The 26839-nt window shown below is 42.3% G+C and overlaps 2 protein-coding genes across 4 annotated transcripts in view; one reads left to right on the top strand and one right to left on the bottom strand.

The window, feature by feature from the left end:
• Positions 1 to 11827, bottom strand: part of LOC131752755 (RH-like protein) — a 41182-nt gene extending 29355 nt beyond the window's left edge. For 2 of the 3 annotated variants that reach the window (XM_067014639.1, XM_059057442.2), the window contains exon 1: positions 4851 to 4998. In XM_067014639.1, the coding sequence (XP_066870740.1) occupies positions 4851 to 4998 (148 nt within the window). Of the gene's footprint in view, positions 1 to 4850; positions 4999 to 11709 lie in introns of those variants that run through there. The other variant, XM_067014646.1, reaches the window with a different exon arrangement.
• Positions 11828 to 12277: 450 nt separating this feature from the next.
• Positions 12278 to 26839, top strand: part of MACO1 (macoilin 1) — a 56374-nt gene continuing 41812 nt past the window's right edge. Inside the window, exon 1 of the mRNA XM_059082518.2 lies at positions 12278 to 12557. Within this exon, the coding sequence (XP_058938501.1) occupies positions 12478 to 12557 (80 nt within the window). The 5' untranslated portion in view covers positions 12278 to 12477. The remainder of the gene's footprint in view (positions 12558 to 26839) is intronic.

Here is a 26839-nt window from a genome sequence, read left to right as displayed (position 1 = left end):
CTGATTTTATCTCCTAAATAGCTCTTGAACCTGACTCTTCACTTCTCCTCTACTGTCCCTGCCCACTTGGCCTCATCACAGGTCATCCAGGCCAGTGTCATCAGAGTGGGGAACCACACCCCCCAGAAGATGCTCCAGACAATCCATAGGGGCTGCTGGAAGAAGAGATGTTAGCACTCTAGTGCTATTCATGTTTACCAACAAAATTAAAGTTCATTCATAATAAAAGATAATACTCTTTATCAGTCTTGGTATGTGTTCATTCTTCTAATCCTTTCGACAACTAAATAAGTACTATCATCATGTGACAGAGGTTAAAACAGAGGCAGAGAGAGGCTGAGTGATTTGCCCAAGGTCTCACGGCTAAGAAGAGCCAGAGGTAAGATGTGAACCAGTCTAGCTCCAGCAGTCCTCAAACTTCCATGAGCATTTGAGTCACTTAGAGCACTTGGTAAAACACAGATTGCTGGGCCCCACCCTAGAGTTTCAGATCAGTAGGTATGGATGGGGGCCCGGGTATTTCTAACAAGTTCCCAGGGGATGTTGAGGTGGCTAGTCTGGGGACCACATTGTGAGAACCACTAATCTAGGCTCTTCTACCCCTAAAGGCACTTGGTGAAGTTTGCAACTCTGCAAGCATTTAAGGTTCAGATGAACCCAGGAGCCTCCTCTCACTTGCTCAGCATGTCAGACAGCTTAGTCTCCTAGCTTTGGAAGGTGTTCTAAGGGAATGTTGGACCACTGAGCAGGGGGGTGACATGTGGTTTCTCAATATTCGTCATGTTGCAGCTAATGACAGGGATTTGTTTTTTTTTTAATTTACCTCTATATTATGGAAAATTTTAAGCATACACAAAAACAGAGTGAGTAGCATAATGAACCTCATGCACCCATTCCCAGCTTTGATGATTGTCACATGGGGTCAATCTTGTTTTTGTTTTCCTTGTTTCCTTTCTTCTTTTTTTTTGGCATGAAGCAGACCCTAGACATCATTCCATTTCCATATGCTTCTCTAACAAATAGGGCTCACTATTTGTTAAATTGTTAAACCTGTTTCTAAATAGGTTAAAAACCACCCACTATGCTATTATCACACCTAACAAAACTAACAATAATTTCTGTATATTATATAATATTCATGTTTTATTCCAGTTTCCAGATTGTCTTAAAAAATGTCTTTTTTAAGAATTGGCTGGTTTACCTACGACCCAGCAATCCCACTACTGGGCATATACCCTGAGAAAACCATAATTCAAAAAGAGTCATGTACCATAATGTTCATTGCAGCTCTATTCACAATAGTCAGGACATGGAAGCAACCTAAGTCTCCATCAAGAGATGAATGGATAAAGAAGATGTGGCACATATATACAATGGAATATTACTCAGCCATAAAAAGAAATGGAATTGAGTTATTTTTAGTGAGGTGGATGGACCTAGAGTCTGTCATACAGAGTGAAGTAAGTCAGAAAGAGAAAAACAAATACCATATGCTAACACATATATATGGAATCTTAAAAAAAAAATTGTTCTGAAGAACCTGGGGGCAGGACAGGAATAAAGACGCAGACGTAGAGAATGGCCTTGAGGACGCGGGGAGGGGGAAGGGTAAGCTGGGACAAAGTGAGAGAGTGGCATGGACATATATACACTACCAAATGTAAAATAGATAGCTAGTGGGAAGCAGCTGAATAGCACAGGGAGATCAGCTCGGTCTTTTGTGACCACCTAGAGGGGTGGGATAGGGAGGGTGGGAGGGAGGGAGGGAGGGAAACTCAAGAGGGAAGAGATATGGTGATATATGTATATGTATAGCTGATTCACTTTGTTACAAAGCAGAAACTAACACACCATTGTAAAGCAATTATATTCCGATACAGATGTTAAAAAGAAAAAAGAATTGGCTGGTTTAAATAACTTATCATTTACAGGGACTGGATTAGATTAAGTGGATTGACAGATTGCTACCTAGTTTTAACTCAACTAACCTTCACAAAATGGACTAAAGCCTCAAACAACTCCTGCCAAAAAACACAGATTAAAGGCAGAACAATAATGGCAGCCAAACATACAGAAACAAAAGGGCAGAGTGATACTTCTCCCCAAGCAGACTCTCCGTCAGCCACATTCAGAGTTTAAAAAAAAAAGTCAATCTAATCATATCTGACAAGAAGCAAGGCAAGATAATTTGAAATTGTTAAGTAGACCCCGAGGAATGGATTGCCATCCACTATCGTTTATTTATTTATTTGGCTGCGTTGGGTCTTTGTTGCCGCGCAGGCTTTCATTAGTTGCGGCGAGTGGGGGCTACTCTTCATTGCGGTGCGTGGACTTCTTACTGCAGTGGCTTCTCTCGTTGCAGAGCACCAGCTCTAGGCGCGCAGGCTTCAGTAGTTGTGGCACATGGGCTCAGCTGTGGAGCACGGGATTAGTTGCTCCACGGCATGTGGGATCTTCCCGGACCAGGGATCGAACCCGTGTCCCCTGCATGGGCAGGTGGATTCTTAACCACTGCACCATTAGGGAAGTCCCGATCCACTATCATTAACAGTAACAATGGACCTTGCCTTAAGAGTGACTGACACCATCATGATCAGTAATTTGAAAATATTTTATATTTACTTTTGATTTCTTTCAAATTTTCTAAGTCGTGTACATGTATAATAATGTACAAAATGTATTCATGTAACAGTACGCATAAATATGGTGCATGCTTGAATAATGGCGTGCATGATCAGAAAAATTGGAAGCCCCCTGGTCCATACTACACTACAGCCTCCACACTGGCCTTTTACCTCAAGTCATGCTCCCTTCCCCATCCCCATGCCAGCCCTGGAATGGCTTTCTCCAGAACCCAAACCACACTGATCACACTGCTGCTTCCTATTAGATCAAAAGAATGAAGGGCAAACTTCTTACTCAATGCAGCGGGTCCACCACACTCTGCTGCCCTATGTATGCTCCAACAGCACTGCACTGTTAAACCCCAGATTGGTGCCATCCGATGAGTGTACACACAGTGGTTCCTGCTGCACCCTTGACCCTCCATTTTCACATGGTACCTCCTACTGAGCCTCCAAGTCCTGGCTGGGCAGTCACTTCCCTCTAGAGGCCTTTCCTGACATAACCATCTCCCTGCCTGGGTTGTGGGCCCTCCTCTGTGCTTCCATACAAAGTGAGCATCTGAGGACACTTATATCTATTATATGTTAGCAGCACAGCCTAGGGGTAAAGAAGAGGGACCCTGTACCCAAACGACAAAGTTTAAATATTGGCTCCTACGCCTACTGATTATATGACAAGAGACTCAACCTTACTGTAAAAGGGGGTCGTGAAGCATCATGGTTAAGGGCATGGAAATTCAAACCAGGCTGCCTAAGTTTATTTTTTTCCCTTAATTTAGTTTTATTTATTTAATCTGTGTAATTTAAAAAAATTTTGTTTTTAACTTTTATACTGTAGTATAGTTGATTAACAATGTGTTAGTTTCAGGTATACAGCAAAGCGATTCAGTTATACATATACATGGATCTATTCTTTTTAAAATTCTTTTCCCATTTAGGTTATTACAGAATACTGAGCAGAGTTCCCTGTGCTATACAGTAGGTCCTTGTTGGTTACCTATTTTAAATAGAAGGCTGACTAAGTTTAAATTACTGTGCTATCGTTAGCTGAACAACCTTGGGCAAATCATTCCATGTCTAAGTGCCTAGTTTCCTCACAAGAACAACAGAGATCATAATAGTACCTGTCTTGTAGAGTTATGGTAAAGCATTTAGAATAGTGCTTGGTACCTAGTAAGTAATCAATAAATATCATCCCTGATTAGCATGTGTTTGGATCTCACATGGTTTGTAATACAGGGTTGAGGGAATGAATGAGTGAATGGATTGAAGTACATTGTACTGGATTGAAAAGAATTAAAGTAAATTGAAATGAATTAAAATTGTGCCCACGTCTCACTTGTCCAGCACTGAGAGCCCTCTCTGGGCTAGCCCATTAAGCAGTATAGGGACTTCCCTTCCCAAGTCATCTCCTTGTCCTTCTTTCCACTGCTGAGGGCCCAGGGATGCCTTCCCTTTGCTTCCAGTTAACTAGTTAATATCAGTTAGAAACAAGCAAACGCTCAACTAGGCTGGAGTTTCAGCTTTGCCCCAGGGACTTCACTCAAGGAGGCCCTTCCATTACCATAAACAACATATTGACCCACAGATATACTTGAAAACTCATCTCAACTTTTTAAAACAGCAAAAGCCACACCACTGTGGATGTCTGTCTTGTTTAGAGTTGTTCTCATCACAGTCTATGAATATTTTTAGCTGCATATAAAATAACAACCATCCTACATTCCCCTCCAGCCAGAGCTTATGGCTCTGGATTTGCAGGCAGAAAGCAGACTTCCCAGCCCCTAAGTGAGAGGAAAGCTTCCAAAAGGAGGGTGGCACAGAAATGAGAAAAAAAGACAAAAAAAGGAAACGAAATCCCCCAAACCCAACAACAACGTGAAATTCATTGCTTTTAAGGAGAGAGAAGCAGGGGTGGGGGAGCAGAGAAGCAGAGAATTGTGAAGACCATTTGGCAAAGGGAATTCTAGGAACACAGAAAAGGAGGGCCCTCCCTCTGCCCTGACAAATCAAGGGAGGCTTCATGGAAGAGGTGATGGTGACACCGGTCCTAAAGAAGAGACTGTATTGTTGGCTGGGTCTTTGCGCAACGAATGGAAGAGGATGAGGGAACCCCTTTCCTCGGAGACTTTGTGGAAAGGAGCCCCTAGGCCCCTGGAGGACCACAGACCTCTTCCCCTGCCCCGGCTATTTGCCTCTGTGACCACCTCCCCTCTGGACACTCACCTCGATAGGTCCTCATGAGCTTCTTCTGTTCCTTTACAGAAGTTTCATAGGAGGTGAAAAAGAAGAAGACGAGAATGAGAGTCACCTCCAGCATAAAGGCCCACAGGGTCAGCAGGCCCCGCACAGACTTTTGGTACTTAGAGCCCATCTTGTGTCCGTCTCTGTGCGGCAGTTCCACCAGCACCGGCATTACACCTCGGCTCCACACCCACTCAGGGGAGGGATGGGGAGACAACCGCCAAAGGCCTTATCTCAGGCTTCAAGGCTGGCCCTGCTGGCCTGTCTATGGAGTTAACACAGGAGCAGAGGGGCAGTGACAGGGAGGAGGAAAACAATGCATTTATTCCAACATTAAATGATTCATTCAATCATTCATTGATTTATTCGTTCAACAAGTAGTTGCTACATTCCTACTACAGGCACTGTGCTCAGTTGAAAAGAGGGCATTCATTCACTCGATCCCCAAACATGAGAATCCTTCTCTACCCCTTACTTCGTTTACCTTCACTATATCTTGCAAGAATGGCAAAGAATAGATCAACTCAACACCTCTATTTTACAAATGGGGAAACTAAAGCTCAGATGGGGCTTTGGATTGGCAAAATTTCTCTGTAAAACCTTACCACATGTCAGAGAGGGCACCAGGTGGGCTCTTAAAAAGGATATATTGAATGAATGAATGAATGAATGAAAGCAAAGAGCAACGCCTTAGCTCTCTGGTTCTGATTTCTGGTCCTCTTCTGGCCATCAGCACTTCTTATGAGCTGGGTTTCCTTAAAGAGGGACTCCCCTGTGAGGGGGATAAGTGAATGTGACCCCTGTTGGCATGGGTCCTGTACCAGCAGGTTGTAAGCCAGGCAGCCCAGGGAAACCAAATGTCAGGCAGATGAACACCAAAGATTTCCAGTTGCTGCCAGCTCCTGTGTCTGGAGCCCCTGATGGTTGCGTTTACCAGTTAGCAAATTCAGTGATGACAGCAGCTGGCTCTCACAGGGGCATCCTAACCCACTGTGTGTCCTGATCCTGCCTCAGTGAGGGACTGACCACTTGACAAGAGGGCCAAGTTCCTCAGTGAACAGAAAGGCTTTTTTTATTAAAGGGAGGGGACCCCGACAGGTGGCCTCTCCCAGAAGACTGGTCAAAAGGGGAGTTTTCTGTCTTCCTCTCTAATTCTTGCAAAAGACCCCTGTTTTCTGATGACAGTTCCAGATAGTCTGACTCCAAATCTTCAAGGCAGGGCCCCTAGTACAAAAAAGCACAGGCGATCTAGGCCAGAAATGTCATAAAGCAAATCAAAGGTTAATTGTTGACTCAAGGTGGGAGGTGAATGGCTTTTCACTGAATATTTCTTTCAACTTTTTTGGTATATGTTTGAAATTTTTCATAACAAAATGTTGGGGGGAAAAGGTTCTGTGTGCACCTGCCACTCCCTATGCCAAAAGCACCCCTCCACCCAGGTATCTGCATGCTCCCGCCCTCGCTGACTCAGATCCAAGCAACAGGAGACCAGAGACTTTTGACTGTTGTATCCTCAGCACCTGATGCTTAGTCCATAGTACGTGCTCAATAAATATCTGTTGACTGAATAACAGATGCCATTTCTGGAATGCCAAGCACTGGACCCAGCATTTTGCATACATTATTTCATCTACTCTTCCCCTCAAGCCTGTGAGTACTGGTATCACCGCTCCCATTTTACAGATGAGAAAACTATGGCTCAGAGAGGTGATGTGAGTGCCCAAAGTCACAAAGCTAATAAACAGCAGAGTTAGAACCCAACCCACATCCATCTGACGCCATAGCTTGTGCTGTTAACTACTTTGCAATTCTGCCTTCCATTGACTAAACAACTCACAGTCTCAATTTCTTTATGAGTCAAATAAGATGAGCTGCTTTGCTTTCCTCACATAGTTATTATAAACGTGAGACTATGTAAGCATGCTTGGCAACCTGTGTTTTGGAAATGAAGGTGAGCAAGGGGTGCCATGACTGTGACCTCCTGTTCTGAGTGACCAGGCTTCCTCTAGGTGTGATGAATCAAGTCAGAGAGACTGCAGCTTTCACGTGTAACATGTGTTTTCTGTAAAAAAACAGGACTCTATGAGAATACTCACCACGCCCTCCTCACCTGAGTCAAGTATTGTAAAACTCAGTCATGAGCAGTGACCAAGGAGGTAGGTAGGCCCTCCATCTCCTCTCTGGAAGCTTGTCCACACCAAGGGTGTGATCCTGCTCTGGGCATGCCTGGTTAAAGTGTGGCTAAGTCAGTAATTTATTCATTTAACAAACATGAGCTTTGGAGTCAGGCAACGTGGGTTCAAATCTTAGCTCTGCAGATATTAGCTGTGTGACCTTCGGTAAGACTACCAATATCTCTGAGTCTGTTTCTTTACCTGTAAAGTGGAGAAAATCAGGGTCGATCTCACAGGGTGGTTGTGACGATTAAATGAGGTAATGCACATAAATTGTCACATGTGTAGAAAACACTCCATAAATGTTAGCATTATTATTATGGCACAAGCTTGGCATGTTTACCATAGAAAACTTCAAAAATGCAGGGCTTCCCTGGTGGTGCAGTGGTTGAGAATCCACCTGCTGCTACAGGGGGCACAGGTTCATGCCCCGGTCTGGGAAGATCCCACATGCCGCGGAACGGCTGGGCCCGTGAGCCATGGCCACTGAGCCTGCGCATCTGGAGCCTGTGCTCCACAATGGGAGAGACCACAGCAGTGAGAGGCCAGAGTACCACAAAAAAAAAAAAAAAAAAAGAAAGAAAGAAAGAAAAAAAAGCAAAGGTGCATAAAGCTTACATAAAGCACCCATGATTTCATCATCTCCCCAAACCAGCTCTACTTCTTTGTGTATATATCCTTTCAGATTTTTTTCTATTCATGTGAATTTATGCCTTGTTTCTTCCCCTACAAAAAAGGGATTATATAGCAAATGTTTAGTAACTTGCTTTTTTCATGAATAGAATATCATAAGCGGTTTCCAAGCCAGGAAAAATCTTTCTATAACATTATCATGGTGGATAAGAGCCCAGGCTCTGACACCAGACTGCCTGGGTTTGAATCCTAGCTCTATAGCTTACTGTGTGACCATAGACAAATGACTTAACTTCTTTGTGCCACAGTTTTCTTTTCTTTTTTTAAAAAATAAATTTATCTATTTATTTTTGGCTGCGTTGGGTCTTCATTGCTGTGCGCAGGCTTTCTCTAGTTGTGGCGAGTGGGGGCCACTTCTCGTTGTGGTGTGTGGGCTTCTCATTTTCGTGGCTTCTCTTGTTGCGGAGCACGGGCTCTAGGCGCACAGGCTTCAGTGGCTGTGGCACGTGGGCTCAGTAGTTGTGGCTTGCGGGCTCTAGAGCTCAGGCTCAGTAGTTGTGTGTGTCACAGTTTTCTCATCTGTAATATGGCACCAGTAGTAATCTCTTTGTCATAGGATTGTTGTGAGGATTAGATCAAAAGGCATATGATACTTAGAGGAGTGCCTGCACATAGCAAGTGCTATGTGTCATCATTCTCCATGGCACACTGAATTCCACAGTAAGAATGTGTGATCATTTGTTTGACCAGCCCCCTTTGTGGGATATCTGGGTGATTTCTAAACTGTTTCTGTTCTAAACATACTATGAACATCATTCATTAACAGGGTTCTCTGGGGGATACAGACACACATATAGGAAGTGGCCATCCAATGCCTGGATTTTTCTGTGACTCATGTGGGACAGGAACAAAGCTCAAGGCAGCTGGGCCAGCCATGCCTGGCGGGTTTGAGGGGATCGAAGCTGCTGAAAGAGGTGGGTATGCAATTTCCTCATATGTGAAATAGGGTGTGATGATCTCTTTCCAGGCTATTCTGAGCTATTTTGAGCTCAGTTGAAGCTCACATGCCAATCCCAACCCCTTGGCCACCAGAAAGTCCCAGGAGAAGAGGAGGAACAGCTCTGAATTCCTGTCTGGCGCTTGGTCTTTTGAATGAGAGCAAATGATTTCTTCTTCCCTGTCTTACTCATTTGTAAAATGGCCACTGCTGATCTCCCCTGCTTCCTGATTGATGGTGGCAGTGTGGGGAACTGGGGAGCTTTGTGTCAGGCCTCATCTCAGCCCAGCTCTGTGCCCTTAGGATCCCAAAGGGTCCTTTCAGGTTGCAGAGGTGAAAGGCTGGAACTTGGCTAGAGCCAAAGGGGCTTGGGCTATGGTCGGTCAGGAAAATACAGGGTCCAGCTGGGACAGGAGGTATGAGAGGAAGGGAATGGAGAAGGGCAGACTTACTGTGGCCTGTCCTAGGGCTCTTGACAAGGAGGCCTTTCCCATCATCCCACTCCAGCCAATCATTAGATCAACAATCCTTACCATCCAGAACCATGTACAGGCACCAGAGCATCAAGGCTTCATATTGCTCAGCTTGTGACTCAAGCCAAATTCCTTTACCATACCAACTGCATGACCTTGTTTTCTCTGAGCCTCGGTTTTCTCATCTGTAAAATGGAGCTAACATGTTCTGCTTCAACACACAGGGCTTGAAGTGTCTCCAGAGGTGATCTTGGCACAGGGTGGGCGGGTGACTCAACTCTGGACACCAGTGAGTTGACATCTGAATTGGGACTAGAACCCAGACCTCCAGATTGCATCATCTTGGGCCAACCCTGGGATTCTCTCTGCCCTTCCTCTGCTCTCAGATAGTCCGTTGCCCGATAGTAACTGCCAGCCACACACTCCAGTAACACCCAGCCACTCCACACTTCTCCACAGCATGGGATGCCGTTGTCAGGAAACTATGTGATGGCAGGCTAGACAGTGAGCTCCAGAAAGCTGGCATGTGTCCCCAGTGCCTCTCTCATCTTTTCTCTGGATTATTCACCTACCCATTCCACAGTGTGCCGTGGCACTGTCTTAGATGACAGGGACCCAGTGAGGAGTGGAAAAGACCACAGATATGGCCCCTAACCTCACAGAGTTGGCTGTCTTAGTCCCTGGCCCAGGTAATCTGGAACCTTGCAGTCATGGAGAGGAGGGCTATTCAGGCTGACGAACCCCATGGAGTCTGGAGCCATGACCTCACCATGTACCTATGCCTTTCAGCCTACAGTCATATTGATTTAGGTTCCGCCTGTATCCTTCTCCATGAACCAACCTGCCCTGGCAACTGAAGTCTTTTTCTGTAGTTCCAAGCAGAGCATTCACAATGATGGACAGCCTTGGTGAAACTTTGAGCTCACAGAGTATGTTACCCTTGGCTGCCCGGTGACACTTTATCAATGCGCTGGAGTAGAGGGGAAGGATGAAAAACAAGTATACTGTTAACAGAAATGACTTGCTGTTACCTACTGCATGCCTGGCCCTGAGAGTTCATCATCTGGTAAGCCTTCAAACAAACCTGAGTGAAAACATAGGCTCTGAGACATTCAGTAACTTGCCCAAGCTAGTAAGTGGCCAAGCTGGAATTTCAATCCTGGTCTGAAAAAGCAGGTATTCTTGCCATTTTTCTAAACTGCATCTCTACAGGGTATGAATCCAATCCCCAGGAAGCTTTTCATCTAGGTGGATGGACAAGCCTCACCCAAGAAACCACAGGTTAGGAACAATACTGACAGAGATGCTCTCTGTAGGAGTAAAGGCAGGAAGGAGGGAAGATAAGGTTGTACTAGTGGGTTTGAGGACAGTGAGTAGATAAGGCTTGCTTGCCTGAGGAGGCCTGGAAAATAGGGGTGGGTCCCCATTGTGACCATCTTTGGATGCCATAATAAAGAGAATGGGTTTTCTCTTTCAGGCACTGCGTGATCCTTGAAGATTTGTGACAGTATAAAGTAAAAGAGCAGCAGTTGAGGATGACGCATTTGGTGTAAATTACAAGTTCCTTCTTAGGGCGGGTTTTTATTTCAGGGGGTGATCACAGGGCAGGGAGAGGTCCACGCATCCCAGGACAAAACAAGACGGCATCTGCTTCCTGTAAGTTTTTAAAATGTGCTGTAAGACCATCTAACTGTCCCACTGTTGGTGAGTGGTTAAGTTGGTACAGCCACCTGACAGGAGATTTTGCAATCATCAGAAATATTTAGGAAGGGTGCATTAACTATAGCATGTAAAAATGCTTGTTAGCCAAAGAACAGAATACAAAATTGAATATCTAATATGATCACTATTCTGCTTAATAATAAAAACAACAGTAATAGTTAATAATATATCATCCATGGGGGAAAACTGGAAAGAAAGGAGAAAATATAGAATGCTAACAGTAGTTGTGTTAAGGTGATGAGACCCATGGGTGTTCCCCCCAACCCAGCAACTGTGCTACATTTCCCCAGTTTTCTTTAATGACATGCACTCCTCTTTTCGACATACATTCATCTTCTTTCGCTTAAAAATTTTTTTTATTGTCTTTTCTAATTGTTATTTTGCCATACCTACGCTGCAGGGGTAAATGAACAAATAGATGCAGAGCACCTAGCACGGTTCTTGGCACAATATCGGGCCTCTAGGAATGTTAGGTGAGAACGGTCGCTGGCCCAGCATCCCCGCAGCTCCAGACCTCTGCCCTGGGGCAGAGACGCTCACGAAGCCGACGCTCGCCGCGTCCAGTAGGCACGGTGCCCGCAAAACCCGCCGCCCAGCCCGCCCTGCGTACGTGGAGCCCGGGCCGCACCGCCCCACACACCCCCTGCAACCTCGCGCGACGTCGCGCGCACCCACGGCCCCGCCCCCTGTGACACCACCTCTAGGAGGCAGGACTGCAGCGGCCCCGCCCCGCGCCTCCTCCGATAGGCCGCCGCGCTGTCACCGCGTCGCGGGAAGCTGGCAGGGTGTGTGTGTGTGTTTGTGTGTGTGTATGCGCGCGCGGTTTGCTTTGTCATTCGTACCCCCGTCGCTGGCAGGCGCGGCAGACTTGGCCGGGCACTCCAGGCTCCGCAGAAAGGGCCCCCGGCGCTGTCCCCGGCGCCTCCCGGATGAGAAGGGTGCTGTGAGCCCCTTACATAATGATGCGACAGACTGGAGCACAGTTCAGCCCAGATACGCACATGCTGCAAACCCAGGCCTCGCGATTTCATAGGGTGCTAGTGATCGCCTACAATGAAAACAGCACCGTATGCTCTAATGTGGATTATAATACAATGAAATGCAATCCAATAATAATGAAATGTACCTTCGCAACAAGGCATAATATAGGATGTTATATTTATAGGGCCTATTTATAAGCCTCTATTTAAGTCTTTTCTGATAGGCTCGACTCGGGCCCAGACACCGTAATGATTGGCGCACTCTTCTGTCCTTCAAAGAGGCGGGTTCTAGAGTCCGTTTAGCCACAGCGGGCCCTGGGATTGGCCGGCAGCGGCGTAGCGGCGCCTTCTATTGGCCTCGAAGGCCGTCCGTCGGAGCGGAGGAGGCGGGGCAGGCGGCTGGCTGGTGCTGGGGCGGGCGGGCCCCGGAATTGTCATTTCTTTGTTTCCGAAGGCGGAGGAAGCGCTGAGCCCACACCTCCTCGTCCCACCCCCTCCCCCCGGGTGCTGGCTCCATGTCTGTGTGACCGGCCCCAGGGGTAGAGTCCAGGCCCGACGCGGGGCGGGCCGGCGGCGGCGGCTGAGGTGAGAGGCGGCGGCGGCGCGGGCACCCGGCCCCCCAGCGGGAGGATGAAGCGGCGGAACGCCGAGTGCAGTAAGCTCCGCCGACCCCTAAAGCGGAACCGGATCACCGAGGGCATCTACGGCAGGTGAGCGGCGGCGCCCCCGCCTCCGCCGGCGCGGGCCCCGCGGCCCCCGGCAGTCTCTGGAGGGGCCGAGCCCCGTTATGTAACCCCGACTAGGCCTCACGCCCTTGCCGGGGGCTCCCCGGAGGAGCGCTGCCCATGGGGCCCCGGGCGGCCCGCCGGGGTCCGCCCCGAGGGCGCGGGGCGTGGCGAGGGCCGCCGGCCGGGCTGGGAGGGCGCGGCGGGCTCGGGCTGAGGGAGCCGCCGCGCCGCCGTTGGGACTGTCCGGGCCCCGCCGGGGGGGAGGGGCGGTGACCCCCTCCCCATCCGCTCCGCCGGGCCCTCGGGGCTGCTCTGGGGGCTGACGGGCCTCTGCTGGTCCCCCAGCCCGCTCCGGCCCGGGAGTCGCCGGCCTGAGTCGGGAGGCGCGTGGACCATATGCACTGGTGCGGGGGAAGGCTGACAAAGTTGGGAGCAGACAGTGGCCCCGCGGTCCCTCTGCGGACTGGGCAGGTGGCCACGTTGCCCCCTTTCGCCTTTTACTTCTTTTATGGGATCTCAAACTTGGCACCGAGGGCTGAAGCCGATACCCCCCAAATCATGGCCTGTGGCCCCGCTCCAGACTCAGAAGGAGTGATGATCATTTTCTCAGCAGCATTATTTTGACAATTCCAAGCAGATAGTTTTCTTCGACCCCTTTGAAAAGGATTTTCTCCAAACTCACGTGGTTTGTTGTTGTTTTTAGTTTGTTTTAATTCTCCAAAAACAAGGCAGTGTCCCTTTAAATAGAAATTGAATTCAGGACTGAGGGGTAGAAGGACAACAGGTTCATGGGGCAACTTAGAATCCCAGCTTCCCTAAGCAAAATTTGTGTCGGACTGTTATTTTCTGGTTCTCACAATGTTAATTCTGAATGGTACCTGCCTTTATAAAGAAATGATTTCAGAGAAGTAATTAGTTTACAAAGGAGAATTCTCAGGATGTGCCTATACGCTTAATTGAGTCCTGGTGGTGGTTTACAGTTTAGTTCTTCTAGCTGTGGGACTTAGAGAAATGTGTGAGGTAGCTGATAACACCCAAGTTGCCTTAGCATAGCTGTACACCTTGCACATTGCTACTGTTTACACATTTAGAACGATTCCTTTCCACAAGCAGCTGACCGATGTAAACATTGGGTGTTTTTTTTATTTCAAGCTTAAAAGGGTTAAGAAGTCAGTTGAAGTAAAAAGTTTTTAGATATATCCTTATGTAATGAGCCATAGATCATAGGAAGAGTTCATTCATTAAACAAATACATGTACTATGTGCCAGCCCCTGTTCTAGCTAGTAAGGGTGCAGCAGTGAGTAAAACAAGCCAAAATCCATGCTGAATCAATCAAATCTGACCATTTAAGCTAAAACTGTAGAAGCAAAAACCAATTTTCTTACAGATTTAGTGGGTGGGGGAAAGTTCTCTTCAAGTTACACACACTATAATTCTTGAATAAAGGAAGGGTTTTCCCCCGGCCTATTGAAAAAGATTTGAACAATTTAATATTAATAGTGACCCAAGAATAGAAAAAGCGTATTAAACAGAGTTGGTAAAGCAAGGACAACTGTGCCATTTGAATGGCTGCTATTTACAGTAACATATGATGATGTACTTCTGTTTATAGTGAGAAGATTGGGAATCCCGTATTGTTTACATGTTTTCTGTTGTATTTCAACTTCTCTGATATTTAAACAAATATGCCCAGTTTAGTACCTGCCCCATAGTAACCACTCAATCAGTGTGCATCAATGTGAAGAAGTGAATTTATTGTCTAATGAAGGTCTGTTATTTTACTGATGAACTTTAGGAATTTGAATTTTCTTACCCTAAAGGTTAATAGTAAATACCCTATGCAAGGTATTCAGAGTTTCATCTGTAAAAGTTTAAAAAAACCAACAGTACTTCAGCTCTCAAATATGCTTACTCTTCTCTATTTGGCATTCTTTAGGTTAAACGTTAATAAAAAACTTACATATATTTCTACTTTCTTTTCTCTTGGAGCATCATATATCAAATGAGCGTTTCAATTCACTTATCTGTTTGTTAGTTTATATTATGGAGTATTATATTATGGAGTATTATTGTCTGAAGAACAAGACCATAGTGTTGGGGTTTTGTTTTTTTTTTTACAATTTTGTTTTTAAAAAGATTTAGAAAATTTCCAATTATCTCTAAAGCAGACAGAATGAGTGGGCTAGTTACAAATTAGGTGTTTGAGGATTTGTGAGTATCAAATTTCTGTTAATCATCACATTTAAGTCTATACTAAATTGTTTTTCACACCATTGCCCATTTTGTTTCTCAATGTCTGGCCAATTTTTATCTCATTAAATAGAGAGCTTTGTTTTTTTCTCAGGCTCTGTTGACAGTTTTGATAACCACTATCTACTGTTTCACAGCATAACTTTTCATGGACTTATTATTTTCATGTTCTCAGTCTGCACAGCTCTCTGAGCTTGGCGTAGCAAGGAGGCAGCTGTGGTGAAGAGAGTGCTGGACTGGGAGTGTCAGGAGACCTAGGTTCAGACTCAGTGTCCCAGCTCTGCTGTGTGGTATAGGCAGGGCATCCACTGCTTTGAGCCCCAGTTCTCTCACCTGTCGAGCGAGTTTTGAGGACAGAGGAAATAACGTACAGTTTGTGAAACTCTATAAATTCTAGCATGCTTAACACAAACATTATTTAGCATGTAGTTGTTATCGCAGTTTACCATATTTGTTTTATTTTTAAGGAGTCAGGAAAGACCATAAGGTTTGGTACAACTATCAAACAAAAGTTGAGTAGTCAAAACAAGGGGTCAGTTTCTGCTTGGTCTTGCTGAAAAAAAATCCTGTTGCTGAGATGCTTTTAATCATGGGCTCCAATCCAGCAACTGTGACTGAGGTGATTGTCAAATGATATCATTATTGTCATTATAATGGCTGTGGTAGAATTCTGTTTCAGGGGCAAGGTAGATGGAAAATGGATTTTAACATTATGTTAATATTACCTACATTTATATATATGCCCATCATTTGAAAACTGAAATGTATAGAAATATGTTATTCTGGTCAAGTTAGTAATCAAAAATAAGAGAAAGGAAATAGGAATGCTGACTATTTTCTTTTATACTATTATGAGCTAAAATCAATGTTATTTTTAAAAAATCTGAGCCAGTATAGAGCCTAACAGAGAATAGAAATTCATTCCTCAGTAAATGTTGAGCAAGTGAATTAGTAAATAAATGAATATAAGCCAATCCATTCTATTCATTTAAGAACCTGCATTGTTTTGGCAATTATGGAGGATACAGGATAAGACATGGTTCCTTGTCTTCCAGGAGTTTACAGTCTAGGAGGCCATAATAATGCCCTCTTAAATTTGTACAGTGGTTTTGAGGTTCCAAAGAACTTTGAGTTCTGTTCAAGTAAAAATATTTTAGTTGAATTAAATTTTCGCTTGCTGTTTTAGTGGTTCACCTGATGCATTAACAATTTTGCCCTGTACTATTTAATGATGAAGTACACAATTGCCGCTATGTGAGGGAATATGTATTTTCTAACTCAAATGAAATAGATATGAAAGTACTTTGGAAATTATGAAAAAAAGTTATTAATAAGAGAAAGTAAAATGAATCACTCTACCTAACTATAACATTTCAGAGGTCCTCGGGTTTTAGGGCAGTGACTCTCTCCCTGTGTCTGCCTTCACACATGCACCAGACACTCCCAAAAGTAATATCTAATTACTCCATGCAGTGATTCTCCAGGTGAAGTGGGGTTGGAGTGCTATGTAGATTTTAAAAGGCTTAAGGGAATTCCGGGTGGTTCATTCACCTTTCATCTTGCCAGGCTCCCTACTCTTCTCTGAGAATTAATGATTTTATAATAGGAAGATGAGGAGATAAGGTGTGGTGAGTAGAAGACAGAGGTAGAAACATTTTCGTTTAAAGTCTCTGCAGTTAAAATTGTTCCTTACCCAAGTAAGTAATATAAGAATTTTAAGTAAGGCAGGTGTTTTAAGTTTCAGGAAATTATTTTATAGCTTTGTTACTGGTGGTTGAAGGAAGCACTCCTTCACTGGTGGATTTATGGATACTTCCTGTCATGGTGTGCTGGGTTCTCCTTGTAGTATGTTGCCTGAAGCTTAAGCAGGGTAGTACTGTACCTGACTTTTACATTTTAGGACTCAGGACTTCCCTGGTATATACAGTACCTTTTCCCATCCTTATTTCATAGAAGAGTTTTCTGGCCTTTGACTTTCTGAATGGTCAAAGTTTACATACTTCTCAGCTTCCTAATTTCCTTTTTCAGACCCTTGTCTAAATAATCTGATCTCCAGAGATTTCACTTCTCTGCTTTTCCTGCCCACCTTCATGATGTTTCCTAAGCCTGGTTTTAGACTCCTTTGGGCTATGCTTACTAAAGCCACTGGAGGCTGGCATGACCCTTGGCTGCCTTGAGTGTGCATGTGTTCTGCAACTGAAACCCCAGATACCAGTGTTGCAACCTCACAGCCTAAAAGCATTTTGGTAATCTTGGTAGGCCTTAACTTCAACTATGCTGGACTTGACATAAAAGTGATAAATGCAGTATTGTTTTAGAGGGGTATTGGGAGGGGGGTAAGTACCATGGAGAAATTAGAAATTGAAATGTTTTCACTCACCTCTAGTGAGGTGTTGAGCTAAACCCTTGTATTTGTAGTTTCTGTGAAATACATTGAAACAAATCTGCCACACTGGAATTTTATACTTAATTTTTGCTAGTAGTATACTACCTTAAAAAAAAAAAAAGTACTTTCCTCCAGTTTTCATTTATGATTCTTCTCGTCTGAGCATTCTTGGCAGTTTCATTTCATTAGATGTTTTTTTGAAAATCCCTTTAAGTTGCTGCTATGTGTTGAGGCAGGGAAAGGAGGGAATGTGATCTATTCCAGATTATTGGCTTAAAAGCTTCCTGTTTTGTTAATGATACTCTCCTTTTTCTTCACATTGATACCGTGTGGCTCTTCTTGAACCTCACTAGATTTGGAGACTGATTTTAATGGTAGACTTAATAGCTTATTATTTTCACTTTCTTGTTATATACCTATATATTGTAGACCTAATCCATGTTCTATAAGCACTTTTATTTCCAGAGTCTTTTTCTTTGGCCATTTCTCCCACATTTGCTCCATATTAACCTTTTGGGGTTTTATGTGTATGTATGTGTGTTTTGTTTTGTCATTTTCTAGGCTACCCTCCAGGTGATATACTTAAGGGGCTGTAAGGAGATATAACATGTATCTTGTGGAGTCTGGAGGGTCAGATAGAAATTTTATAAACTTAGTTGAGATCAAAGTGAAATACTATAATTGGATTACTTTTCTTCATGAAATTTAGTGTGCTCTTCAAGTATAGTTTTTACTTTATTCTCTAGGCTTCGCAGATTTGGGTGTAATTATTTTACTTGGATAGTTTTCAAGAAATAGGTCCAGAAGAAAAATAAGTTCTGTGCTCAACAAGCTGCATAAGTAGAATGGTACTTACCAACAGTAGAAACACATATCCTCTGCTGGACTTTTTTTTTTCCCCATCGTGGATTTCTTCAAATACCTGAGGAGTGACTATTTCCTCAAGGTCTCGCACCTTCAGGCATATGCATTCTGGTAATGGAAACGTTAAAAAATGTAATCAGCTGTTAAAGTATATTCTTTGAGGCTTTCTATCTTTACTTTGGCATTTAATTTAACTGACATCAAATTGGCCTCAGCTCATCAACCTTCTAAGATGCCTATCATCCCCAGACTTTGAAGCCCCTTCATAGCACTGGCTTTCATTCCTTTGTATTTTTTCCTCTGCTGCCCTTAAGGATGATATGCTCACATTGACTCACGGGGTTATAATATCAGAAGTAATTTATCCCTCACCCCATCTCCTCTATTGCCATTTCTGTTTTAGAGGTTTTGCATTTAGTGGATTGAAATGGTGCATCTAGTCCACTTCAGGTGTATGCAAAGAGATCAGTGACTCATTAAGGCTGTTTGGGATCTGTTTCCTACCCAGAACAGGGGAGGTGGCTAGAAATAATCTGGTTCTGTTTTTAAATTATATTATTACTTTGCTCATCTTCAAAACACTTTTAAAAACCAAATAAGCTGCTCAGTACTAAAGTCAGTACTTTGCCATCTTGTAGTGAGGTCAGGAGCTCTGGAGAAAATGGGGGCCATGTTCATGGTCACACAAAAACTCCTGTCTCAGATGAGAGAAATACTAAGGCTGGAGTCTTCTGTCTCAGATGTAATAAGTATTATTTTCTTGTCTTTTTCTAGACTTGACAAACTATACCTCATGGTTCATTGTGTTTCTGGCTTTTTAAAAAATGAGTTGTCTTTTTATTTTTAAATTACATGTTTCTCTTTTACAATGACCATTCTATGAGTATGAATATTGTTGGAAAACAGTCTTGAATTGTCCCATCTTTTGTGCCATAGCTATTTCTGTAAAGAGCATTTGACTTTAACATCTTTTTCTGCAGAACTTCATAGTGTGTTTACAAATTCATAGCTTATGAATTAAGGTACTGAGTGTTTATTCTTTCATAAAGCACATCTGCTCATTTTTTAAAAACTTGGTTTTCTTGGAGAATTAAAGAATTATGTAACTTGGGGGCTTCCCTGGTGGCACAGTGGTTAAGAATCCGCCTGCCAATGCAGGGGACACGGGTTCAATCCCTGGTCCGAGAAGATACCACATGCCGCGGAGCAACTAAGCCCGAGCACCACAACTACTGAGCCTGTACTCTAGAGCCCGCGAGCCACAACTACTGAGCTCGCACGCCACAACTACTGAAGCCCGCACACCTAGAGCCCATGCTCTGCAACAAGAGAAGCCACCACAATGAGAAGCACACGCACAGCAACAAAGAGTAGCCCCTGCTCACCGCAGCTAGAGAAAGCCCGTGTGCAGCAACAAGGACCCAACGCAGCCAAAAATAAAAAAAATAAATAAATAAATTTATTTTAAAAAAAGAATTATGTAACATGAATATGTATACACAAAGGGATATAAAGAAGGGAAATAATATTTATCAAACATTTAGTACGAGATGAGAAAGTCCAATGTGATGAATAAGCATATGGGCTTTAACATCATATGAACTTGTGTTCAATTAATGTCCCCAACACTAGTTATTTGATCTTGAACAAGTCATCTACTTGCTTTAACCCTCAGTTTTCTCATCTGTAAAATGAAGATAGTAAATAATATTACCTACTTTATAGGATTATTATAAGGATAATTGAGATAATTCACATAAAATACTTAACATAGTGCCTGACACAGGCAGAGCTGCTCAAAAATGTTTGCTGTTACTACTATAATTTTATCTTCATTCTGTTATTTAGTTCCAGTAAGGATATTAGCTTCAGTTTCACAGGTGAGGAAACTGAGATTACAGGAGGTTTCACCACTTGATAGAGACCTCTGTCTGCCTTACCCCAAAGTCTGTTCTCTTTTTGTTTTACTTTTTGTGCTACTTCTCCCTTTCCTAATGGTGTTTATGTGTAATAACTCGTATGGTCCTCTCAAACTCTCTAGTACATGAAGGACAGGTGTCATTATCTTCGTTTTTCAGGTGAAGCAACAGGTACCAGGAGTGTCTTGTGCAAGGCCATTAATCTTTTTTTCTTCTCAAAATGAAAATCTCTTTTCCATTAAATAATCCAGTGTAGATGTGACAACAATGCAAAATGTGATCCTGGACTGGGATTGATTGATCAGTGGATCTATCTATCTGTTGCTGTAAAGGACATTAGTGAGTTCATTACTGAAATTTGAATAACTTCTGTAGATCAGATAATAGTACTGTATCAGTGTTAATTTCCTGATTTTGATAATAGTGCTGTGGTTATATAAGAAAATATTCTTGTTTTCAAGAATTTCAGGAGTAAGGGGATATTATGTCTGCAAATTATTTTCAAATAGTTCAGGAAAAATACTGTGTATACATATATAGGGGAAGAATGATAGAAACTTGACAAAATGTTTTATCATTTGTGAAATCTGGGTGGAAAGATATAAAGGAGTTCTTTGTATTATTTTGGCAGCTTTTCTGTAAGTCTAAAACTATTTCAAAATGAAGAGTTAAGAAAAGAAAAGTAATACGTGCTTGTTATAAAAAATTAAAGCAGTATGACAGTGTGTAAGTATAACGTAAAAGAGCTTAGTCCTCTTGCTCTGGAATGAGCACTGTTATATAATTTATAAGTACAGTTTCTTCTTTGATCCATATAAACAAACATATATATTTCTTTCTTAACAAAAATAGAATTCTGTTTTACACAAATATTTCTTGGTTTTTTTTCTTATTTAATCGTGTCCATTTCTTTACATAGAAATTTATTTATAATTTTTTAGCAGCAACACAGCAGTGCATGTAGAATTCACTCTGTTCTCTGTGGTCTCCTGACTCCCATTCCTGTGCTCTTTCAACAGTGTCCTGCAGCCTATTAGTTCCCTGTTCCTCAGATTTCTTTCCTATAAAATGATAATAACTGCCTTGCTTATGTCATAGTTGTAAGGATAAAATGAGATCATATGAAAGCTTTTGGAAGAGTTACACAAGTGTGATATAAACATAAGGTGTGATTAGGTAGATGATTATTACTATTAAAGATATGAAGCATAATACATGATTCGTTTATAAAATGAATTTCTAATGTTTGTACAATGTTAACACAATTTTTTAGGGCCTGTGGGTTGTCTTCTTTCTCCTGATGTCTTCTTTACCTCTTTTAATCCCAAACCCCATAGAATCCACACTATTAAAAGTGTTTTTGAAGCAGAAATTCTAAAACTTTAAACTTTCCAGTTGCATTAGGTTACAGTACATGTTCCTGATATCTTAATAGTCATATAGTACTTTAGAAAAATACTATACAACACAATTCTTAAAAGCTTTTTTAGTGATTTCCATTCTAGGGTTTTTTTCTTTTTAAATTGGACATATTTCACACTGTTAGATTTGTCATTCCAGTGGCTGTGCATGTATATAAGCATGAGTGTGTGTGTGTGAGTGATTGACTCTAGAATGGTTTTCTTTGCAGTCTGCAGGAGGCCCAGAATAGAAAAGAAAAATACAGAACAGCTTAGGTCTTCTCAGCCTGCTCCCCTTTTCTGGATTTTACACAGGATGTGGTTGCAGAACGTAGCAGTGGTTCTAGTCTTGAGGCTCATGCACAACTTTCTGTAGACCACCATTCCTCAAATTTTTTGTCTTGGGACCTCTTTATACTCTTAAAAGTGATTGAGAATCCCAAAGAGCTTTGGTTTGTATGGGTTATATCTAAAAATTTTACTGAATTAGAAATTAAGACAAAAATTTTAAATAATTACTAGTTCATATAAAAATAACAATAATAAATGCATGAGAAGAGTGGTGTGGTTTTACATTTTTGCAGATTTCTTTAATGTTAGGCTTAATAGAAGGTACTTTGAGGACCCCCACAGTAGTCAGAACCAGTGGCAGGTAGGCTAAATGGAGTGATAGTCTGGCATCCAGAGCAAGGCTGGTAAGATTTCTTTCTTCCTAGTGGAAAAATAGTGAGAACAGATTGGGAGCAGGTGCATGGTAATCCTTCAGGCAGAAGCTGCATTTGTTATCTTCGTTGGTGTTGCTTTGTTCAGACACCCTTCTTAGTCACCTGTGCATCATCTTTCCCTCTACCTTCACTGTAAGTGTGTGCTTTGATAAAAGCCCTACTCTTGGTCCTAAACATTCTTATGTATGGCAGGTCATTCATTCAACAACTATTTGTTAAAGTTTCTCTGGTGTGCCAGGTTCTGTGCTGGCATTATAAAGCAGGGAAAAAAGTGGGCAGCTCCTTTGTTCTTCTTGTGGACTTTACATTTAAACAATTAGTTATACAAAGTGTTATTTAATTATAATATGATTCTTGTGGTACAGGATGCTATATGAACATGTAATGGGGTAACAGTCTTTACTGTGGGGTCAGGGAGGCCTTTTTTGAAGAAATGATGTTCATGCTGCGTGCTGAAGGATAAGTAGTAATGGAAGTGCTTCATTTAGTTAAAGTTGTATTTAGGTAAGGATCTTGTCTGTGACTCAGAAAGAAATGTAGAAAAATGGAGGAATTAACCCTGAACAGTTTGAATGTTCCCAGTTGAGGGATGGACAACAGTTTGGAGATAAGTACTGATGATCTGAGTAGATCGTTGTCTTCTTTCTGAGAAACTGTGGAATTCAGTGAAAGTTCTATGACTATGAGAAGTTTACACAATTTTAATATATGCACAGAGGGTCTAGGGATCTGGTTAATACACAGCCTTAGATTAAATAGGCCTGGGGTGGGCCCTGAAATACTGCTTTCCTGAAAAGCTCATACATGATGCTGATGCTGCTGGTCCATGGACCACACTCTGAGTAGCAAAACTGTCATTACATATAATAAGACTTTAGCAGGATACCAGCTCGACAAGAGGCTGGGCAAACATTCTGGAGGTGATGTCCAATAGGAAGAAGTATTCAATAACAGTAGAGACAAAGCAGTTTGTTTCAAGGAGTATCATGCTACATACTAAAAGGTAAAAGGGATTCACAGTTGCTGTTACGGAGAGGACAGGAAAGCTTGGGATTGTGATAGATGACTACTAGCACAGCCAGTGAAATATCCCACAGACTCATTTCTGTGGTGAGGCCCAAGTGAACTAAATGGCCATTAGTCTGCCTAGGGAAAAGGTCAGGTACTGAGGATTGATGGCCACGCTGTGGTAATTATATGAGCCCCAGAAAATGATCTAAGTGACAAGCAGCTAGAGATACTAGAGAAAAGGTGCACTTTACATGGAAAAAGAAGAATGTTCAATACTTCTTCTCATTAATCATAGGTGATTAATCCATACATGGAGGGTATTGCTAAATAGATTCAGTTTTAAAAACTGGTTGTAAATGGCAAGGGTAGGAATAGAATGGGGAATTCTATTGGGAATGGAATGGGAAAAAAGAATCTTATAGTTAATATCCACTGTGAAAGAGTCACCACCATTAAGCCTAATGTTTGCATATCTCTTCTGTATTTCACTGGCACCCAGAGTAGAAGCTAATCAGACCATCAGAAGACATTATTGGTCTGCCCTTGTTTCAATATATTATTATGGAAAGTATCTTTTTGTTGCAATTATGCTTTAATTTTTGTTCAAGATATTTTATAGTAATTAGTAAATTTATTTGGATCAGAGAATTAAAGTAACAGCAAGTTAGCCATAAGTCACATTATGAACTATATATATAAAAATATTTTATATTTAATCATATTTTTTTCATGGTTAAAAGAAATATTTTGGAATGTTAAGGGTTTAAAACCCTGTCTAGGGACTTCACTGGTGGCACAGTGGTTAAGAATCCGCCTGCCAACGTAGGGGACATGGGTTCAAGCCATGGTCCGGGAAGATGCCACATGCTGCAGAGCAACTAAGCCCGTGCGCCACAACTGCTGAAGCCCACGTGCCACAACTACTGAAACCTGTGCGTCAAAACCCCGTGCTCCACAACAAGAGAATCCACCACGATGATAAGCCCGCGCACTGCAATGAAGAGTAGCCCCCGCTTGCCGCAACTAGAGAAAGCCTGTGTGCAGCAACAAAGACCCGATGCAGCCAAAAAATAAAAATAAATAAATTTATTTAAAAAAAAAAAAACCCTGTCTAAAATTTTCTCCCCCTTTAGAATGTCATCTCTTTGGATTTGGCAAAATCTTATGACCTTCAGAGTATGGAAGGAAAGGAATTAGTCAGGTTTTCTACACTGATGAGCAGTCATTTTAGTTTACTTGTCTTTTAACTTTTGTACATGTACCTATAGAAGGATTATAGGCATAATTTACTGATATAGAAGGCTCAGTGAATACTGAATCAGGCAACTGCCTTAAACTTTCTAAAACTCTTATTAGATTAAAATGAATCTATAAAGTTTAAAACTAGTCCTAGAGTAGAATCAACTGTTAATTAAGATTGCCTCTTGATTTTAGAGGCAGGCCCACCTAGAAGGGGAGCCTGAGGAAAGCTGAGGGTGTAGCACATGTTTGTGAAAGATCAAGTTTCCTTAGAAATCTGTACTTCCGAACTGTGACTCCATAAGAACTGGGTGTCCAGGAACATCAGAGGTATGAAAGCAGCTGTTTGAAAAGAAATTAAATATATAGAAAGGAACCCCCTTGAAGTTACAGAATTGAAAATGAGTAGTCACTGTAACAAAGATGATCGTTTTTGTAACGCCTTAGGTTTAAATGATTGAGTTATTAAAAAGTATTCAACAGGCTGCTATTCTTAGGATAATGCTTTCTAAACAGTGAAATGGCATGTTGCCAGCTAGACTATGATCCTGCCATGCTTGGGAGCATTTGGGGCAGAGAGCAGTTGGTAGAACTCTGTCTTCTCCACTTGGGAAATAGTGACAACTAGACATGATGAGGCACCCACCTTATTCAGCTACGTTCCAGACACAGCCCCATGGGAAAAGGATTCATCAGAGAAGTAAATACATTTCCATGACATTTCTTAAATGCCTTAGGTATGGATGAAAGGCTGTTATTTCTTCCTTAAAACCTAGAAACAATTCTAGAAATAAGGAAAAATCCTTTTACTTTTAAAGCCAAGCTTGGAAATCTAGTTTCAAACTAGATTTGTGCTCCTGAATGCCTGCGTGGCTCAGTTGTTCTTTCTAACAAACTATGCCTTACTCTCCACTGGATCAATGATGGATTTAATGAATGAGAATGAGAGCTGTGTCCTCATCTGACTAACATGACTCTAATGAAATGAAACTAAGAGGTGTGACTTAAGATTCAAGCTTGTGGACTTCCCTGGTGGCGCAGTGGTTAAGAACCCGCCTGCCAACGCAGGGGACATGGGTTCGATCCCTGGTCTGGGAAGATCCCACATGGCCACAGAGCAACTAAGCCCATGCGCCACAACTACTGAGCCTGCGCTCTAGAGCCTGCGAGCCACAACTACTGAGCCCGTGTGCCACAACTACTGAAGCCCACGCGCCTAGAGCCCATGCTTTGCAACAAGAGAAGCCACCGTGGTGAGAAGCCCGTGCACCGCAACAAAGAGTAGCCCCCGCTTGCTGCCCCTAGCGAAAGCCCGCATGCATCAGTGAAGATCAAATGCAGCCCCTAAATAAATATATGGAAAAAAAAAAAAAGATTCAAGCTTGTGTTGTGGTTTGCCTTGAGTTCCTTGATTCTACAGCAAACCTCTTAATCAAAACTTATTGTTGTGCCCAAAGAAGTTCTACCAAGAATTAGTATTAGAAATTGACCCTAGTTGCAAATTATGTATCATTATGACACTGTAACATTAAGGGTCATATGTGTCTGTTCTTGACATCTTTTTTTACCTGTGTGGCTTTATAGGGCATAGAAGGAATCCTCAGTGCTGGATCCTGCTTTTGTTAATTTTACCCCCAAGAATATAAGTCTTTTTGTACCTTATTTTAATACATTTCAAAATTATTTATTAAAAGTTTTGATTTTATTGTTCATGTTGTATATTCAGACAGCTAATTAAAGCAGCAATATTGGAATGTTTGTATTGCAAAACACCATGCAAGGCTGTTGCCTGAGTCAAAGTGAATTTTAGGTACTTCCCATCTGTATATCTTAGAAAACCTTTTAAAAAAAAAATACCTAAATTTAACCTGCTCCAGAACTGACCAGAGTAAAAACCTAGAATTAAGGGCTTATTAATAGGTAGAGTCTGAAAGCTTCTGTTATCTATGATACAACTAATGAATTGGAAGAATGGGCTTTTAGATTATATGAAAAATATATTTTTAAATCCAGGTCCTTACCTTGCTTTGAGATATCACAGTGGTTAGATATGTGTTCTGATTGGCTTATCAAGGTGTGTTTCTATTTAACATAAGTCCAGAGGGAAGTGGGTACACACATTAACATCTCAGCTAGAGCAAGGCTGGGATCTTTCAGGGCTTTTTTCTTTAATGTACATTTTGGTACCCTCACAGCCCTTAGAAGTGATTGGCATCTGCTCCCTAAGTTAATTTCTGTCTGTTTTGGGAAGTCATTTGTTTTTTGTTTGGTTAATTCACATGAATACTATAGAGAGAGGCAAGAGGAGAAGGGGGGGTGGGGCGAAGAATTCTTCAAGCCTGTAGGGATGTGCATCATGAATTTCAAAGACTCTTCAAACAGATGTTGAGGGGTGGGGAAACAGCAAATTTCAAGCCACTCAACCATGACATTTCTTCTAATGAAGAACAGCTTGAAAGCTGTAATTTT

Source organism: Kogia breviceps, chromosome 1 (genome assembly GCF_026419965.1).
Source record: "Kogia breviceps isolate mKogBre1 chromosome 1, mKogBre1 haplotype 1, whole genome shotgun sequence".
Classification (NCBI taxonomy): Eukaryota; Metazoa; Chordata; class Mammalia; order Artiodactyla; family Physeteridae; genus Kogia; species Kogia breviceps.
This window is presented reverse-complemented; position numbering and strand designations above follow the sequence as displayed.